Raw genomic sequence first — 20,527 nt, 5'->3', positions numbered from 1 at the left:
AAAGAGGCCAAAACAAAGACAGACCCATGTAACGCACAGCAGAATCTCTGACTTCACTGAGCATGTTTCTGAATATCTGCATGCATGTATTAATGTCATGTTATAGTATGCAAACGCTTCATTCTGCAGGTCTAGAGTATGCTGCATTTACTGTAGTGTAGTGTGTGTAATGCGGTGTGTGTGTGTGTGTGTGTGTGTGTGTTTCAGATCTGGGCATGCAGCTGAATCAGGGGAAGTTCGAGTATAATGGCGCGTGCGGGTGAGTGTGTGTTTCCATTAGATGCAGCGTCACATCGCATTATCTGCAGCCCGCGGCGGCATCCACTACACACACACACACACACACTCACATTACACTAATGACGCTCGCTAAACATCACACACACTTTCTCCAGCAGAGATCCAGCCGGAGGACACACACTCCACTGAGATTACCAGCCCACGAGCGTCAATATCACAGAGCCTTAATGTCCTGTGTGAGAGAGAGAATGAGTGTGTGTGTGTGTGTGTGCGTGTGTGTGCGTGTGTGTGATGGGGAATGTGTAATGGAAAGCTCGGATCATTAATCTTCTTTAGAACAATTAATCAGAAATAATGAATACCTGTCCTGAAGGCAGAGCGCAGTGCTGTGTGTGTGTGTGTGTGTGTGTGTGTGTGTGTGTGTGTGTGTGTGTGTGTGTGTGTGTGTGTGTGTGTGTGTGTGTGTGTGTGTGTGTGTGTGTGTGTGTGTGTGTGAAACTGTGCTCACTCATGCGTCTCCTGCAGGTATTTGCTGAAGCCAGATTTCATGCGGCGTGGGGACCGAATGTTCGACCCGTTCTCTGAGACGCCGGTGGACGGAGTGATCGCAGCAACCTGCAGCGTACAGGTGACACACAACACACATTATTATCTCACAATCACCTGCTGGATCATGCTTTTTTCCCTCCTCCGACACTCCCCCCTAAACAGAGCTGGACACGCCCACTTTCCTGACTTTTCCTGAAGTAGAGGTGTGAATACACCCTGCTGAAACAGGGGGTTTCATGACCCTTTAAGTCAGAACTCTGGCTGGGCCACTGCAAAACAATCATGTTTTACCACCTTATCATGTTTTGGATCATGGTCATGCTTGAAATATCTATATTAGTAGTTAGCACTGTCATCTCACAGTAAAAAGGTTGCTGGTTTGAGTCCCAGCTGTGGAGTTTGCATGCTCTCCTCGTGTTGCTGTAGGTTTCCTCCGGGTGCTCCAGTTTCCCCCACAGTCCAAACACATGCGCTATAGGGGAACTGATCAACTAAATTGGTGGTAGTGTAAGTGTGTGTGAATGAGTGTGTATGGTAAGGTTGTGCAGTTTACTGGTACTTTAGTATCTCCAAAATACTGGTGGTGCCACTGTAGTTTGTAAACGGTAGTATCGTCATTAAGGATATACAGAATATCTGTACAAATAAGTACATGTAGGTGCTCAATAATAGGGGAATTATGGGTGAAATTTAAGTATTATAATGTATAGAGTAAAGCATTTGTGACAATTTGCTTTATTTTGTAGATTTGAGTTATGTAGCGAGGCAGAGGGAAAACACAAACACCGTAGATAATGTTACAAACAATGCCCCGGAGGGTGCCTTTATTTACAAGTGATATTGGGGTGAAAGGGTGCTCTTCTTAAAGGTGCGTGCTCAAGTGCTCCGGGGAGATGGTGAAGGCTGGTGAGATGTAGAGTGTTGGATCGGTCACGAGCTGGACTCGGCTGTGGGAGAGACAGAGAGAGACAAGCGTTAGCGCAGGGAGTCATGTCAAATGAAGCTCACTTCCTTCTGTGTGGGGCTGGCTTATATCTCTCCCTGGCTGATGAGGTCCAGCTGTGAGCGATCCGAGGTTGATGAGAGATCCAGCTGGTGTGGATTTGTGCCCAGGGCGACGTGGTATTACATGGCTCGCTACATTCCCCCCCCCTTAGCGTCGTCCTGGTCCTGGGTGTCCTGCGAAGGAAGAGCAGTGTATTGAGAGGGGGGGTAGAATGTTTCGACAGACCTGCCCATCCTGACCAGAGCCGTGAGAGTCCGTCTGCGTTTCCGTGGGAGGCCCCGGCTCGATGTTGTACGTCGAAGTTGAAATCCTGGAGCGACAGGAACCACCTGGTGACCCGAGCGTTGTTGTTCTTCGCTGTCGCCATCCATTGTAGCGGGGCGTGGTCGGTCACCAGAGTGAATTTCCTGCCAAGGAGATAGTATCTTAGCTCCAGGATTGCCCACTTGATCGCCAGGGCCTCCTTCTCCACCGTTGCATAGCGGGTCTCTGCGGGGGTCAGCTTCCGACTCACGTACATTATGGGATGTTCTTCATCGCCGTGGACCTGGGAGAGGACCGCGCCCAGGCCCGAGTCGGAAGCATCCGTCTGTAGAATGAAGGGGCAGCCGAAGTCAGGTGCGTGCAGTACCGGTGAGGACGTGAGGGACTTCTTTAGGGCTCGGAACGCATCGTCGGCTTCCTTGGTCCATCTTATCCTCTCCGGCTGCCCCTTTCTGGTCAGGTCTGTCAAAGGGCTGGCTATGGATGAGAAGTTAGGTATGAAACATCTATAGTAGCCCGCTAACCCCAGAAATGCACGTACCTGGGTCTTTGTGGTGGGTTGTGGAGTTTCCTGTAGTGCCTTGACCTTGTTTTGCTGTGGCTGTATGAGACCTCGTCCAATGTGGAACCCGAGGTATCTGGCTTCGGCTAGACCCAGGTGGCATTTCTTGGGATTAGCTGTGAGCCCAGCCCGTCGAAGATCTAAGAGCACCCTCCGTAACCGGGATAGGTGTTCTTCCCATGACTCTGAGTGGACGATGAGGTCGTCCAGGTAGGCTGCTGCATATGGCTGGTGGGGCCTCAGCAGGATGTCCATCATTCTTTGGAATGTGGCTGGGGCCCCGTGGAGCCCGAAGGGAAGAACCCGGTATTGCCAGTGCCCACCGGGTGTGGAGAAGGCGGTTTTCTCCTTGGCGTCTTCACTGAGTGGTAACTGCCAGTAGCCTTTGGTGAGGTCGATGGTTGAGATAAATCGGGCTCCACCCAGCCTATCCAGCAGCTCGTCCACCCGAGGCATGGGGTATCCGTCGAACTTGGAGATCTCATTGAGTTTCCTGAAGTCGTTACAGAAACGGAGGGTGCCATCGGGTTTGGGGACCATCACTATTGGGCTGGACCACGGGCTACGGGATGGTTCGATGATGCCTAACCTTCTCATCTTCTGGATCTCCTCGTCGATAGCCAGCCTGCGAGCCTCTGGAACTCGATAAGGCCTTTGCCGGACGATGGTGCCAGGAGGAGTGATAATGTTGTGTTGGATGATGGAGGTTCGGCCCGGTTTCTCTGAGAACACATCCTTGAACTGACCAACCAAGGCTTGCAGCTCCGCCTTCTGGTTTGGTGAGAGTTGCTCACCAATGTGGACAACGGGAAGAGTTTCTTCAGCGAAGGCAACGAGATGACCTGGAGCTGCAACCCACTTCTTCATAAGATTTATGTGGTAGAGTTGTTCTTCCCGTCTTCGTCCCGGCTGACGGACTCGATAATTTACCGGCCCTACCCTTTCTACCACGGTGTATGGTCCCTTCCAGGATGCGAGGAACTTCGACGTTGTGGTAGGTATGAGTATCATCACCTTGTCCCCTGGGTGGAACTCTCTGGGTTGGGCGGGCCGGTTATACAATCTCTGCTGGGCGCGCTGGGCTTCGGTCAGGTGTTGTTTGACGATGGGCATGATTTTGTCGATGCGTTCTCTCATGTCCCGTACGTGTTCAATCACCGACCGCTGGGGGGCTGGTTCCTGTTCCCAGGCTTGACGAGCCACATCCAATAGGCCTCGGGGTTGGCGGCCAAACAGCAGTTCGAAGGGGGTAAATCCTGTGGAGGCCTGGGGGACTTCCCTGATACCGAATAACACGTACGGGATCATGAGGTCCCAGTCGCGCCCGTCCTCTGCCACCACCCGTCGGAGCATCTGCTTCAGAGTCTTGTTAAAGCGCTCGACAAGGCCGTCCGTCTGTGGATGATATACAGAGGTTTTTAGCTGTTTTACCTTGAGTAGGTGACAGAGGTCTGCCATCAACCGGGACATGAAGGGGGTGCCCTGGTCGGTCAGTATCTCCGTTGGGATTCCCACTCGACTGCATAGCAGAAACAGCTCCTTCGCGATGGCCGATGACGTGGCTTTCCTCAGGGGAATCGCTTCAGGGTATCTGGTGGCATAATCGAGGATAACAAGGATGTGCTCATGTCCCCGGGCCGACTTCGGCAAAGGCCCTACCAAGTCCATACCAATTCGGGTGAAGGGCACATCGATGATGGGTAGCGGTATTAGAGGGCTGGGGGGTGGTCGTTGGGGAGACGTTCTCTGGCAGATGTCACATGCCTGGCAATACCTCTTTACTTCCCCGTCTAGCCCCGGCCAATGGAAACGGTCGCGGATCCTTTTCACCGTGTTGGCCGCTCCCAGATGTCCCGCCATCGGGTGGGTATGTGCCAGTTCTAAGACCGTCTCCCTCTTGGTCCTCGGAACGACCAGTAGTGTCTTCTTTTCCCCCCGCCTCTCTGCGACACAGTACAGCAGACCATTTTCCACAATGAAATGTGGGAGGGGGTGAGGGCTGGGAAGTCGCTCATTTCCGTCGATGATCCGTACTTGTGGCCAACAGTGTTTGAACGTTTCATCTTCCCTCTGTGCTCTGCCAAAATCACCTCCTGCGGTTATCTGTTGAAACAGATCAAAGTATAGATTAGCAGATATAGATGACTCACCCCCTCTGTCGCTCTCGGTGGTCATCAGCGCTGGTTTGCGGTCCCGATGAGCCCGTGGCTTGTTCTTCTTTGAACGAGCCGATGGAGCGTGGTGGTGAGTTAGGAGTTCGTCGAACCCCGGCCAGTCTCTGCCCAGTAAGAGGGACACAGGAAGGTCTGGAACAACCCCGACTTCGATTCGCCAGCTACCTGGTTTCGCCGCGATGGTTACTCTTCGGGCGGGTACGTGGCGGGTATCACCATGCACACACGTGATCGGAATTCGCCCTTTGCTTTCATGATGGTATTTTAAAGTTTTCGGGTGAACCAGAGTGATGGCGCTTCCTGTGTCTAAGGTGGCCGTTTGTGTTTTTCCCTCTAGCTGGACTTTATGGGTGGGAGCTTCGGGAGGGATATTGCGGTGAACCGCGCACCCTGCTGTCCAGGCCGGGGTCGAGTGCGTCGTCGGCTCGGTGGGCATCGGCTCGTCCATCGGGCTGGGGACCGCTGGTCTGCCGCCTGGTCGCGCTGTGCCCTCCACCGGTCGCCAAGGTGCACTTACCCTCCGGGGTGGCAGAGCCGCTCTCTCCCCATTATCTCGGGCGATGTGAGCTTCAGCCAGCTCGATCGCCTCCACCAGGGTGGCCAGTGACTCAGGATTTCGCATGCTGGTGAGTGTTCGCAAACGTCGGGGTAACGCACGCATCATCTTCTCGATGATCACCTTCTCAGCGACCTGGACCGCCGAGGGATCTCCTCCCAATAACCATAGCCTTCCCAGGCGAGAAAGTTGAGCTGCTTGGGTTCTCACTGGTTGTTTCTCGTCGTAAGACCACTGGGAAAACTGTTGGGCTGCGCTGATTGTGGATAGCCCCATTCTGGCTAATATTTCCTTTTTTAACGCTTTGTAATCTTCATTTTTAGGTGTCTCTAGTGAAAAATATGCTCGTTGCGCTTCTCCTGTGAGAAACGGAGCCAACATTCTCGCCCAGTTTTCTTTTGGCCAGCCTTCTCTCTCGGCAATAACCTCAAAGGTATGTAAATAAGCGTCAATATCATCCAGGTCGCTGAGTTTAGTGAGATGATGATGCGCACTCACTTCGGGAGTCGGATGGTGTCTGGCCGCCTGGCGGAGCTGCTGTTCCAGTCGATCCTGTCTGGCTGTAAGCTGCTCAGAGATGGAATTCTGTTTCCTGGAGATCTCCACTAGGTGGAGCAGTACCTCTTCCACCGACATGGCGACGGGATGTTGACAGCCGAGTAAGAGGAAGCGTGGGAGAGAGAGAGAGCGGATGCCTGTCTGTAACAAACACAGAGAAAAATTCAGCGGTTATTTTCTACTTAATGGTGAGTGTTTCTTCTGAATTTTTCCCTCTGCAATGCCCGCATTCTCCACCAGTTGTAGCGAGGCAGAGGGAAAACACAAACACCGTAGATAATGTTACAAACAATGCCCCGGAGGGTGCCTTTATTTACAAGTGATATTGGGGTGAAAGGGTGCTCTTCTTAAAGGTGCGTGCTCAAGTGCTCCGGGGAGATGGTGAAGGCTGGTGAGATGTAGAGTGTTGGATCGGTCACGAGCTGGACTGTGGGAGAGACAGAGAGAGACAAGCGTTAGCGCAGGGAGTCATGTCAAATGAAGCTCACTTCCTTCTGTGTGGGGCTGGCTTATATCTCTCCCTGGCTGATGAGGTCCAGCTGTGAGCGATCCGAGGTTGATGAGAGATCCAGCTGGTGTGGATTTGTGCCCAGGGCGACGTGGTATTACATGGCTCGCTACAGTTAATACAGTATGGCGATACTATGTGGAATCATGATACTTCAGCTGGTATAGTACTGTAGCCTAAATTTATGGGATCATGACAACCCTAGTGTATGGGTGTTTCCTTGTATTGGGTTGCAGCTGGAGGGGCATTCGCTGTGTAAAAAACATATGCTAGAATAGTTGGCGGTTCATTCCGCTGTGGTGACCCTTGATAAATAAGGGACCAAGCCAATGAAAATTAATGAATGATATATACAAAGACTGAAGGAATCTGGAGGAGTTTCAGTGCGTAAAGGACACGAGCGCAAGCCTGAGCAGAGCAATCGTGACCTCCGACCCCTCAGGGGGCGCTGCATCAAGAGTCCTCATTCAACTATGAGCCAGATCAGCACATGGGCTCAGCACGACTGCGGCATCCACAAACGCCAGTCAAAACTTTACTATGCCAATAGGAAGCCCTATGTTAACAGTGTGCAGAAGGACCGTCCACTTCTGCCCGCAGTCCCGACCTGTCTCCAATAGAGAATGTGTGCTGCGTTATGAAGCACAGAATGAAGAGCCTGTACTGTTGCTTACCTTAAGACTTGTTTGCAGGTAGAATGGGGCAGAATGACCCTGAAACACTTCATCACTCGCTGTCTTCAGTCCCTAAACGCCTTTAAGTGTTGTGAAGAGGAACGGCAACATGACACTGATACAACCGTTTCTGAAATGTGTTGCAAGAACCAAAATCTGGAATATGAGTTTATTTATAAGAATAATGATCATGAGGAAGACGGGAAATGATGTCTGTTGTGTGGTCTGCACTGAAACTCATGTCAGAGTAAATCTCTGCTTATTTTATCTGTGTTCCCCACACTGTCAGCTCTGCCTGATTTGGGCTTGTGTGTGTGTGTGCGTGTGTGTGTGTGTATTCTGTTGTGTATTCTATTGTTAGCTGTAAGTTGAGCTGTCGTATGAGCCTTGTTGTGTGTTGTGTGTTGTTCCTCAGGTGTTTTCAGGTCAGTTCTTATCAGATAAAAAGATCGGCACGTATGTGGAAGTGGACATGTACGGCCTTCCCACCGACACCATCCGCAAAGAGTTCCGCACACGCATGGTGATGAACAACGGCCTGAACCCGTACTACAACGAGGAGCCCTTCGTCTTCCGCAAGGTACACACACACAAACACACACACACACATACTGTCGGGTTTGATCAGAGATCAATTATTAATTGATTATTGATTAATTATTGATTGATGAGTGATTGATGAGTTTGAGCATTTGGTGAGTGTTTGGTGAATCTCACATCATCTAAGATTGAGAGAGAGTTTTGTACAGAAATGGTGATGGTTTAGGAACTCCAGCACTGATACAGCAGCTGAGGATCTGCACACACACACACACACACACACACACACACACACAGTGAGGCTGAGATGTTGGTAATGTGCTGATGCAGCAGTGTTTGCGTCTCTCGGCCGTGACACTGACACCACAGACACAGACCATAAATCAGCACTGCCGCAGTGCCACTGCGCGCGCACACACAAACACACACAGGCACACACACATACACACACACATGCACAGACTAAATTGGTTTCATGATTCTTACTATTTTCACAGAGGATGATTCCCGCAGGCTGTGTTTTGTCTGTTACAGTGAGAACATTACACTTCTGTTGTGTTTATAAATGCACACACACACACACACACACACACACACACACACACACACACAAACTAGCAGCAAAGGCATCTTTACAAGAGAACAATGAAATCTGTATTTACCTGCATTATGTACACACACACACACAAACACACACAAATTCAAACAAAGAGACACACAAACACACACACACACACACATACAAACAGACACACACACAAACAAACAAACAGACACACACACACACACACATACAAACAGACACAAACACACACACACACACAGATTCAATTTGTTGCTGTGATTTTGTTGTCCAGTGCTGCTCTCACTAAGGTCCTGTACTGTGTGTGTATCAGTTGTGTGACAGTGCTGTATCCCATCATGCCTCAGTGTTTGAGCGATTGTTGATGTCTGTCTGTCTGTGCGTGTGTGTGCATGTGTGTGTGTGTGTGTGTGTGTGTGTGTGTGTGTGTGTGTGTGCGCGTGTGTGTGCGTGCGTGTGTGCGTGTGTATTTGCGTGCGTGCGTGTGTGTGTGTGCAGGTGATTCTGCCGGATCTGGCCGTGTTGCGGATCGCAGTGTTCGACGACAACAGTAAGCTGATTGGTCAGCGGCTCCTGCCTCTGGACGGCCTGCAGGCGGGATACAGACACATCTCACTGCGCAACGAGGGGAACAAACCGCTCTCACTGCCCACCGTGTTCTGCAACATCGTGCTCAAAACTTATGTGCCCGACGGCTTTGGCGGTGAGACACACACACACACATATGCTCAAACACACACACTCAAATACACACAAATACTCTTAACACACACTAAGGGTGGTTTATCAAGCCCACTCACCTGCGTGGAGCACACTCATGCATCATGGCGTTATGTGCTGCAGTGTGTGTGTGCGTCACTAAAGAGGCCGGTCTTTACTCTAGTGTTGAGCTGGGAGAGTGTGTCTGAGCCTCGGCATTATCAGGAAGACTATTCCAGAGTTCAGGAGCCATAAATGAGAAGACTCGACCTCCTTTAGTGGACTCTGCTGTTCTGGGAGTTTAGAGATCTTCAAGAGCGGGTTGGGTTGTAGCGAGACAGAAGCTGGGTCAGATAAACAGGAGCTGGGTTATGTACAGCTTTATAGGTAAGAAGCAATAATTGATGATCAATACGGAACTGAACAGCAGCCGGTGTCAGGAGGAGAACACTGGGGGGATGTGGACATATCTGCTGGAGCTGCTGAGAACTGCAGATTCACTGACTGAAGCTTATTAATAGAGGATGCTGGACCACCAGAGCATTACAGTCGTCTCATCTAGAGCTCATACAAGCATCAGCTCGCTTTACTGAGTCTGAGATGGAGAGCATTCTTCATAACTTAGCGATATCTCTCAGATGAAGGAAGACGGTTTCTGTGACATGAGAGATCTGATGTTCAGCTGCTGTCTAATATGACACCCAGATCTTTTATAATAGTGCTAACGCTAACTCTGTATCCTCTAATTGTAGATTGAGTTGTGAGATCTGCTGTGTACAGGATTTAGGCCCAATAAGTAATAATTCTGTTCTGTCTGAGTTTAAGGGAAGGAAATTGTTGGTCATCCAGTCTTGAACATCTCTAATACACTCAGTTAGTTTAGACAGTTCAGACGTCTCGTCAGGTTTAGTTGAAGTATATAATTGAGGATCATCTGCAGAGCAGTGAAAGCTGATCCCATGTCTTCTAATAATGTCTCCCAGTGGCAGCATGTAGATTGTAAACAGCAAAGAGCCTAAAACTGATCCTTGAGGCACCCCATACTGCACTGGGCAGACTGGTGGAGGCGTCCATTAATATTCACACACTGGTAACGGTCAGTTAAGTATGACCTTAACCATTGTAGAGCCTGTCTATGGACACCTGTGGAATATAAGCGGTTTATGAGGATATTGTGGTCAATGGTGTCAAATGCCGCACTGAGATCGAGTAAAACTAATAGCGAGACGCACCCTCGGTCAGCAGCTAAGAGTAAATCATTGGTTATTTTCACTAAGGCGGTTTCTGTACTGTGGTGAGCCCTGAAACCTGACTGAAACACTTCAAAAATATTGTTCGTCTGCAGAAAAGAGCATAATTGAGTAGAAACAACTTTTTCTAGTATTTTAGACATAAATGGAAGATTTGAGATAGGCCTATAGTTAGCTCAGTTGTTGGTGTCTGGTTGCGGTTTCTTAATGATAGGCTTAATAACAGCTAGCTTGTAAGAGTTTGGAACATGGCCTATAGATAAAGAAGAGAATGAATCTGAAGTATGAGACACACGCTCACACACACACACACACACACACAACACACACACACACACACACACACACACACACACACACACACACACTCAAACGTGTGTGTGTGATCTTCTTATTGATCATCTATCAGTGATTATTGATCTTCATTGTGTGTTTGTGTTCTCCAGCCATCGTTGATGCACTGTCTGATCCAAAGAAGTTCCTCACCATCGCTGAGAAACGAGCAGATCAGATGAGGGCGCTCGGCATCGAGACGGTGTGTGTGCACACTGATGTGTGTTTGTGTGTACTGACGTGTCTGTGTGTGTACTGATATGTGTGTGTGTGGGTGTGTGTGTGCAGAGTGACATCGCAGACGTGCCCAATGAGAGCTCTAAGAGTGATAAGAAGAGTAAAGTGAGTCAGGTGAAGAGCAGCGTGACGCCGCAGAGCAGCGCAGAGACCAACAACACACACAACAACACCAACGACACCAGAGGTGGTGAGACACACACACTCTGCATACACACTACCCTAGTAGCAAAGAATTCTGGCCCAGATTTGGCATAAAGCTGGCACAGCAGGCATTCATCCGGCACTGGCACACAGCATGTGGGCCAAACATGGCCCGGGTTTGGCAGAGGTGGCACCGTCTTTAAGGCGGCACAAAAGATTTGGGCCAAATGAAAAACGTAGTATTTGGCCCAGATTTAAAAATTTGATAAGTGGGCCATGTGAGTTTGGCCAGTCTTGACCCACATTTAAAATACACTAAAATCATTTTTGAGTAAAGAAAAAAAATTCTACCAATCAGGTCACTTTGAGAAAAAGCGTGCCCATAGTGTGCCTAAAGCGCATCACTCCATGGGTTTATCAATGTCATTGCAATCGTGACACACCAACCTATCTGGCCCAGTTCAGGCCCAGTTATGAGTTATTAACTTGGCTGAGACTTGGCCCAGATATGGTCTGTGTTTGGCCCTTGTCTGGAAGCCAGATTTGGTCCAGTCATGTACCGTAATTCACTGCGGCATGTGGGCCAAGCAAAACCTGATTGTGTGGGCCAGAGCTGGGCCAGAGAAATTTTGCTATGTGGGTACATATACAGACACACACACACACACTGCCAATAAGAAAGTAAAGATGGTGGCAGTGTGTAAAGGCATAGATAATACTTCCCACAGGTGTTCATTACAGTGTTGTCATCAGCAGGGAATCTGAAGAGAGACTCAGAGTGAGGAAAGGTCTCAGAGCATTTAACATATCATAATATTTTATCCTAGGGACACACACTCTCTATACACACACTCTCTATACACACACACACACACACACACACACATGAAACTGTGTGAAATAAGTCGTCTGCTCAGTGTGTGATGATAAAGCCTGCTCATAACATGCCACATGACACATCCTCTTGGTTATGTTAATATATACAGGCGTTATGGATGAGTGATGATGAGGTGTGTTTCTGTCTGTTGATCTGAGGTGACTGAAGCTGATTGTTTCCTCTGTTTCCAGATCATTCTGTGGTCAATCAGGTGAACATCGAAGACTTAAAGCAGATGAAGGTAAATGTTCTGAGTCAGTTCATCAGGTCTCACTGATTTGTTTGACGGTCTGCGTCCGACTCTTCAACAGTGTGTGTTATTTTAATCATCAGACCTTCATTAAACTGCTGAAGAAGCAGCAGAAGGAGCTGAACACGCTAAAGAAACGTCACGCTAAGGTCTGCAGGTCACGCCTGACACGCTTCTGTCCACATGTCTAACACTGATTCAATAACATTAGGAGATAATTAAACATGATCTGCTTGCAGGAACACAACGCCATGCAGAAATCCCACTGCACACAGGTGGACAAACTGGTGGCTCAGCACGACAAGGAGAAGAACACCCTGGAGAAACTGCTGGAGAAGGCCATCAAGAAGAGAGGGTGAGTCCAGCGAAGCAATCAGACTGAGTCAGTCATTCCTTCTGATCTAAATCAGTCTGAATCAGTCATTCTGTCTGATCTAAATCACTCTGAATCAGTCATTCTGTCTGATCTAAATCAGTCTAAATCAGTCATTCTGTCTGATCTAAATCACTCTGAATCAGTCATTCTGTCTGATCTAAATCAGTCTAAATCAGTCATTCTGTCTGATCTAAATCAGTCTAAATCAGTCATTCTGTCTGATCTAAATCACTCTGAATCAGTCATTCTGTCTGATCTAAATCACTCTGAATCAGTCAATCTGTCTGATCTAAATCACTCTGAATCAGTCATTCTGTCTGATCTAAATCAGTCTAAATCAGTCATTCTGTCTGATCTAAATCACTCTGAATCAGTCAATCTGTCTGATCTAAATCACTCTGAATCAGTCAATCTGTCTGATCTAAATCAGTCTAAATCAGTCATTCTGTCTGATCTAAATCACTCTGAATCAGTCAATCTGTCTGATCTAAATCACTCTGAATCAGTCAATCTGTCTGATCTAAATCACTCTGAATCAGACAATCTGTCTGATCTAAATCACTCTGAATCAGTCATTTTGTCTGATCTAAATCACTCTGAATCAGTCAATCTGTCTGATCTAAATCACTCTGAATCAGTCAATCTGTCTGATCTAAATCATTCTGAATCAGTCAATCTGTCTGATCTAAATCACTCTGAATCAGTCATTTTGTCTGATCTAAATCACTCTGAATCAGTCAATCTGTCTGATCTAAATCACTCTGAATCAGTCAATCTGTCTGATCTAAATCACTCTGAATCAGTCATTCTGTCTGATCTGAATCACTCTGAATTAGTCATTCCTTCTGATCTAAATCACTCTGAATCAGTCATTCTGTCTGATCTAAATCAGTCTAAATCAGTCATTCTGTCGGATCTAAATCACTCTGAATCAGTCAATCTGTCTGATCTAAATCACTCTGAATCAGTCAATCTGTCTGATCTAAATCAGTCTAAATCAGTCATTCTGTCTGATCTAAATCAGTCTAAATCAGTCATTCTGTCTGATCTAAATCACTCTGAATCAGACAATCTGTCTGATCTAAATCACTCTGAATCAGTCATTTTGTCTGATCTAAATCACTCTGAATCAGTCAATCTGTCTGATCTAAATCACTCTGAATCAGTCAATCTGTCTGATCTAAATCATTCTGAATCAGTCAATCTGTCTGATCTAAATCACTCTGAATCAGTCATTTTGTCTGATCTAAATCACTCTGAATCAGTCAATCTGTCTGATCTAAATCACTCTGAATCAGTCAATCTGTCTGATCTAAATCACTCTGAATCAGTCATTCTGTCTGATCTGAATCACTCTGAATTAGTCATTCCTTCTGATCTAAATCACTCTGAATCAGTCAATCTGTCTGATCTAAATCACTCTGAATCAGTCATTCTGTCTGATCTGAATCACTCTGAATTAGTCATTCCTTCTGATCTAAAACACTCTGAATCAGTCAATCTGTCTGATCTAAATCATTCTGAATCAGTCAATCTGTCTGATGTAAATCACTCTGAATCAGTCAATCTGTCTGATCTAAATCATTCTGAATCAGTCATTCTGTCTGATCTTTATCACTCTGAATCAGTCATTCTGTCTGATCTAAATCACTCTGAATCAGTCAATCTGTCTGATCTAAATCACTCTGAATCAGTCAATCTGTCTGATGTAAATCACTCTGAATCAGTCAATCTGTCTGATCTAAATCATTCTGAATCAGTCATTCTGTCTGATCTTTATCACTCTGAATCAGTCATTCTGTCTGATCTAAATCACTCTGAATCAGTCTATCTGTCTGATGTAAATTACTCTGGATCAGTCAATCTGTCTGATCTTTATCAGTGTGAATCAGTCATTCTGTCTGATCTAAATCACTCTGAATCAGTCAATCTGTCTGATCTAAATCACTCCGAATCAGTCAATCTGTCTGATCTAAATCACTCTGAATCAGTCAATCTGTCTGATCTAAATCACTCTGAATCAGTCAATCTGTCTGATCTAAATCATTCTGAATCAGTCATTCTGTCTGATCTTTATCACTCTGAATAAGTCATTCTGTCTGATCTAAATCACTCTGAATCAGTCAATCTGTCTGATCTAAATCACTCTGAATCAGTCAATCTATCTGATCTAAATCCCTCTGAATCAGTCAATCTTTCTGATCTAAATCACTCTGGATCAGTCAATCTGTCTGATCTTTATCAGTGTGAATCAGTCATTCTGTCTGATCTAAATCACTCTGAATCAGTCAATCTGTCTGATCTAAATCACTCCGAATCAGTCAATCTGTCTGATCTAAATCACTCTGAATCAGTCAATCTGTCTGATCTAAATCACTCTGAATCAGTCAATCTGTCTGATCTAAATAATTCTGAATCAGTTAATCTGTCTGATCTTTATCACTCTGAATCAGTCATTCTGTCTGATCTAAATCACTCTGAATCAGTCAATCTGTCTGATCTAAATCACTCCGAATCAGTCATTCTGTCTGATCTAAATAATTCTGAATCAGTCAATCTATCTGATCTAAATCACTCTGAATCAGTCATTCTGTCTGATCTAAAATACTCTGAATCAGTCAATCTTTCTGATCTAAATCACTCTGAATCAGTCAATCTGTTTGATCTAAAACACTCTGAATCAGTCAATCTGTCTGATCTAAAACACTCTAAATCAGTCAATCTGTCTGATCTAAATCACTCTGAATCAGTCATTCTGTCTGATCTAAATCACTCTGAATCAGTCAATCTGTCTGATCTAAATCACTCTGAATCAGTCAATCTGTCTGATCTTTATCACTCTGAATCAGTCAATCTGTCTGATCTAAATCACTCTGAATCGGTCATTCTGTCTGATCTATGTCACTCTGAATCGGTCATTCTGTCTGATCTAAATCACTCTAAATCAGTCAATCTGTCTGATCTAAATCACTCTGAATCAGTCAATCTGTCTGATCTAAACCACTCTGAATCAGTCATTCTGTCTGATCTAAATCATTCTGAATCAGTCAATCTGTTTGATCTAAATCACTCTGAATCAGTCAATCTGTCTGATCTAAATCATTCTGAGTCAGTCAATCTGTCTGATCTAAATCATTCTGAATCAGTCATTTTGTCTGATCTAAATCACTCTGAATCAGTCAATCTCTCTGATTTAAATCACTCTGAATTAGTCAATCTGTCTGATCTATATCACTCTGAATCAGTCATTCTGTCTGATCTAAATCACTCTGATTCTGTGGTTCTGTATGATCTGAATGCCTCTTCTCACTATGCTGTCCTGACGGGTTTGTTGTGTTCAGAGAGACTAACTGCTCTGAGTTGAAGAAGGAGACGGCGGTGAAAATTGAAACTCTCACGACAGATCATAAAGAGAAGGTAATACTAATGACCTTAATCTAATCCCTCACAGAGCAGCAGACCAACACAACTGACATGTTTTGTCTCAGGTGAAGGACATGGTGGCGCAGCACACTAAGGAGTGGTCAGAGATGCTGAGCGGCTGCAGCTCAGAGGAGCAGGAGCTGAAGGACACACACATCACACAGCAGAGCGAACTCCTGAAAAGGCTGATGAGCAGCGTACAGGAGCAGCAGACCAGCCAGATGAAGCTGATCCACGAGCGGTACACACACACACTCACACACACACCGCTCAGCTGGAGCTGTTCCATGAGCGCTGAGATGTTTCTTTATTCCTGATGTGTTGAGCTGTTTCCTCTGAAGAGCTGCAGATGCTGCCGTCATGACTGTAGCGTTTACACTCATTACACAGCCACTGATAGACTGAAGAGTGCAGACAGAGCTGTAAAACACACATCCTTAATAACAAGCTCCTTAATGAAAAACACTGGCCAACCAGGAGCTTTCTCAGCAATATGAGAATGTGGTACAGCAGTACAGTAGAGCGAGTAAAGACCAGCTCTAGAATAATGAGTATATTGATCTGCACTGTCCTGTTAACATGATCAGACATTAATGATGCCGGAGCTCCAGTTCATTATTCTGATGGAGAAACACTCTTCAAAACACACAGCGCTGCGTCTGTCTGGGCATGTGTGTGTGTTAATATTGTGTTGTGTGTTAATAAAGTGTGTGGGTTGTAGGGTGTGTGTGTGGGTGTTGTGTGTTAATAGTGTGTGTGTGTTGTGATTCGCAGACAAAGTAAAGAGATGAAGGCCAATCAGGCAAAGAGCTCCATGGAAAACAGCAAAGCCATCAGCCAGGACAAGAGCATCAAGAACAAGGCGGAGCGTGAGAGGTATATATACACACACACAACATCACTATCATCACACAACATCGCCATAATCCCAAACAATCAAGATATAGGCATCAAGAACAAGGCGGAGTGTGAGGTGAACATGCACAACATCACTATTATCAGATAATCACAATGATCACACACAATCACTAAGATCATACACAATTAAACATAATCAACATGGTCACACATAATCACTATAATTGCAATGATCACTCAAACATTATAAACACTACATCACTATAATCACACACGTTGCTAATAATCACACTAATCACTAAAATCACAGACAATCCAAATGATCATAAAAAAATTACAATGTTCAAACACAATTACTATAATCACAGTCACTATCACCATAATCACATAATCACAATTAAAAACAACTGTAGAGGATCGTCTTGACTTATGCAGGGATAATCACACACAATCACAATTATAATACACAGAATCACTGCAATCACAGTGATCACTATAATCACACAATAACTATAATCACACACAATCACAAACAATCACTGCAATCACTGTAATGACCATAATCACAAACAATCACTAAAATCACTACAATCATTATCAATATAATCACTACAATAACTATAATCACACAATCACTATAACCACAAAATCACTATAACCACACAATCACTATAACCACACAATCACTATAACCACACAATCACTATAATCACACAATCACTATAACCACACAATCACTATAATTACACAATAACTATAATCACACAATCACTATAATCACACAATCACTATAATCACACAATCACTATAACCACACAATCACTATAATCACACAATCACTATAATCACACAATCACTATAACCACACAATCACTATAATCACACAATCACTATAATCACAGTCACAATGGCTATACACAATCACTATAACCACACAATCACTATAATCACACAATAACTATAACCACACAATCACTATAACCACACAATCACTATAATCACACAATCACTATAGCCACACAATCACTATAGCCACACAATCACTATAACCACACAATCACTATAACCACACAATCACTATAATCACACAATAACTATAATCACACAATCACTATAATCACACAATCACTATAATCACACAATCACTATAACCACACAATCACTATAATCACACAATCACTATAATCACACAATCACTATAACCACACAATCACTATAATCACACAATCACTATAATCACAGTCACAATGGCTATACACAATCACTATAACCACACAATCACTATAATCACACAATAACTATAACCACACAATCACTATAACCACACAATCACTATAATCACACAATCACTATAATCACACAATCACTATAATCACACAATCACTATAACCACACAATCACTATAATCACACAATCACTATAACCACACAATCACTATAACCACACAATCACTATAATCACACAATCACTATAATCACACAATCACTACAACCACACAATCACTATAATCACACAATCACTATAATCACACAATCACTACAACCACACAATCACTATAATCACACAATCACTATAATCACACAATCACTATAATCACACAATAACTATAACCACACAATCACTATAACCACACAATCACTATAATCACACAATAACTATAACCACACAATCACTATAACCACACAATCACTATAACCACACAATCACTATAATCACACAATCACTATAATCACACAATAACTATAACCACACAATCACTATAACCACACAATCACTATAACCACACAATCACTATAATCACACAATCACTATAACCACACAATCACTATAATCACACAATCACTATAACAACACAATCACTATAACCACACAATCACTATAATCACACAATCACTATAGCCACACAATCACTATAACCACACAATCACTATAATCACACAATCACTATAACCACACAATCACTATAATCACACAATCACTATAACAACACAATCACTATAACCACACAATCACTATAATCACACAATCACTATAGCCACACAATCACTATAACCACACAATCACTATAATCACACAATCACTATAACCACACAATCACTATAATCACACAATCACTATAACCACACAATCACTATAACCACACAATCACTATAATCACACAATCACTATAACCACACAATCACTATAATCACACAATAACTATAATCACACAATCACTATAATCACACAATCACTATAATCACACAATCACTATAACCACACAATCACTAAAATCACACAATCACTATAACCACACAATCACTATAATCACACAATCACTATAATCACACAATCACTATAATCACACAATCACTATAACCACACAATCACTATAATCACACAATCACTATAATCACACAATCACTATAATCACACAATCACTATAACCACACAATCACTATAATCACACAATCACTATAATCACACAATCACTATAATCACACAATAACTATAATCACACAATCACTATAACCACACAATCACTATAATCACACAATCACTATAACCACACAATCACTATAACCACACAATCACTATAATCACACAATAACTATAATCACACAATCACTATAATCACACAATCACTATAACCACACAATCACTATAATCACACAATCACTATAACCACACAATCACTATAACCACACAATCACTATAACCACACAATCACTATAATCACACAATAACTATAATCACACAATCACTATAATCACACAATCACTATAACCACACAATCACTATAATCACACAATCACTATAATCACACAATCACTATAATCACACAATCACTATAACCACACAATCACTAAAACCACACAATCACTATAATCACACAATCACTATAATCACACAATCACTATAATCACACAATAACTATAACCACACAATCACTATAACCACACAATCACTATAATCACAAAATAACTATAACCACACAATCACTATAACCACACAATCACTATAACCACACAATCACTATAATCACACAATCACTATAACCACACAATCACTATAATCACACAATCACTATAACCACACAATCACTATAACCACACAATCACTATAATCACACAATCACTATAGCCACACAATCACTATAATCACACAATCACTATAACCACACAATCACTATAATCACACAATCACTATAGCCACACAATCACTATAATCACACAATCACTACAACCACACAATCACTATAATCACACAATCACTATAATCACACAATCACTATAATCACACAATAACTATAACCACACAATCACTATAACCACACAATCACTATAATCACACAATAACTATAACCACACAATCACTATAACCACACAATCACTATAACCACACAATCACTATAATCACACAATCACTATAACCACACAATCACTATAATCACACAATCACTATAACCACACAATCACTATAACCACACAATCACTATAATCACACAATCACTATAGCCACACAATCACTATAATCACACAATCACTATAGCCACACAATCACTATAATCACACAATCACTACAACCACACAATCACTATAATCACACAATCACTATAATCACACAATCACTATAATCACACAATAACTATAACCACACAATCACTATAACCACACAATCACTATAATCACACAATAACTATAACCACACAATCACTATAACCACACAATCACTATAATCACACAATCACTATAACCACACAATCACTATAATCACACAATCACTATAACCACACAATCACTATAATCACACAATCACTATAACCACACAATCACTATAATCACACAATCACTATAACCACACAATCACTATAACCACACAATCAC

At 43.8% G+C, this 20,527-nt stretch overlaps 1 protein-coding gene across 15 annotated transcripts in view; it reads left to right on the top strand.

Annotated features, from left to right (window-relative positions):
• Nucleotides 1-20,527, top strand: part of plcb4b (phospholipase C, beta 4b) — a 98,630-nt gene that overhangs the window by 69,592 nt on the left and 8,511 nt on the right. For 10 of the 15 annotated variants that reach the window (XM_087298653.2, XM_087298647.2, XM_087298646.2 and 7 more), the window contains 12 exons: nucleotides 208-259; nucleotides 766-868; nucleotides 7,507-7,671; nucleotides 8,713-8,917; nucleotides 10,610-10,698; nucleotides 10,785-10,923; nucleotides 11,946-11,995; nucleotides 12,088-12,153; nucleotides 12,244-12,359; nucleotides 15,722-15,797; nucleotides 15,869-16,044; nucleotides 16,578-16,679. In XM_087298653.2, coding sequence (XP_087154779.1) covers nucleotides 208-259; nucleotides 766-868; nucleotides 7,507-7,671; nucleotides 8,713-8,917; nucleotides 10,610-10,698; nucleotides 10,785-10,923; nucleotides 11,946-11,995; nucleotides 12,088-12,153; nucleotides 12,244-12,359; nucleotides 15,722-15,797; nucleotides 15,869-16,044; nucleotides 16,578-16,679 — 1,339 coding nt within the window. The remainder of the gene's footprint in view (nucleotides 1-207; nucleotides 260-765; nucleotides 869-7,506; nucleotides 7,672-8,712; nucleotides 8,918-10,609; nucleotides 10,699-10,784; nucleotides 10,924-11,945; nucleotides 11,996-12,087; nucleotides 12,154-12,243; nucleotides 12,360-15,721; nucleotides 15,798-15,868; nucleotides 16,045-16,577; nucleotides 16,680-20,527) is intronic. The other 5 variants (XM_087298654.2, XM_087298648.2, XM_087298660.2 and 2 more) reach the window with 1 other exon arrangement.

This window comes from Danio rerio, chromosome 20 (assembly GCF_052040795.2).
Source record: "Danio rerio strain M-AB ecotype USA chromosome 20, GRCz13ab, whole genome shotgun sequence".
Lineage (NCBI taxonomy): Eukaryota > Metazoa > Chordata > Actinopteri > Cypriniformes > Danionidae > Danio > Danio rerio.
This window is presented reverse-complemented; position numbering and strand designations above follow the sequence as displayed.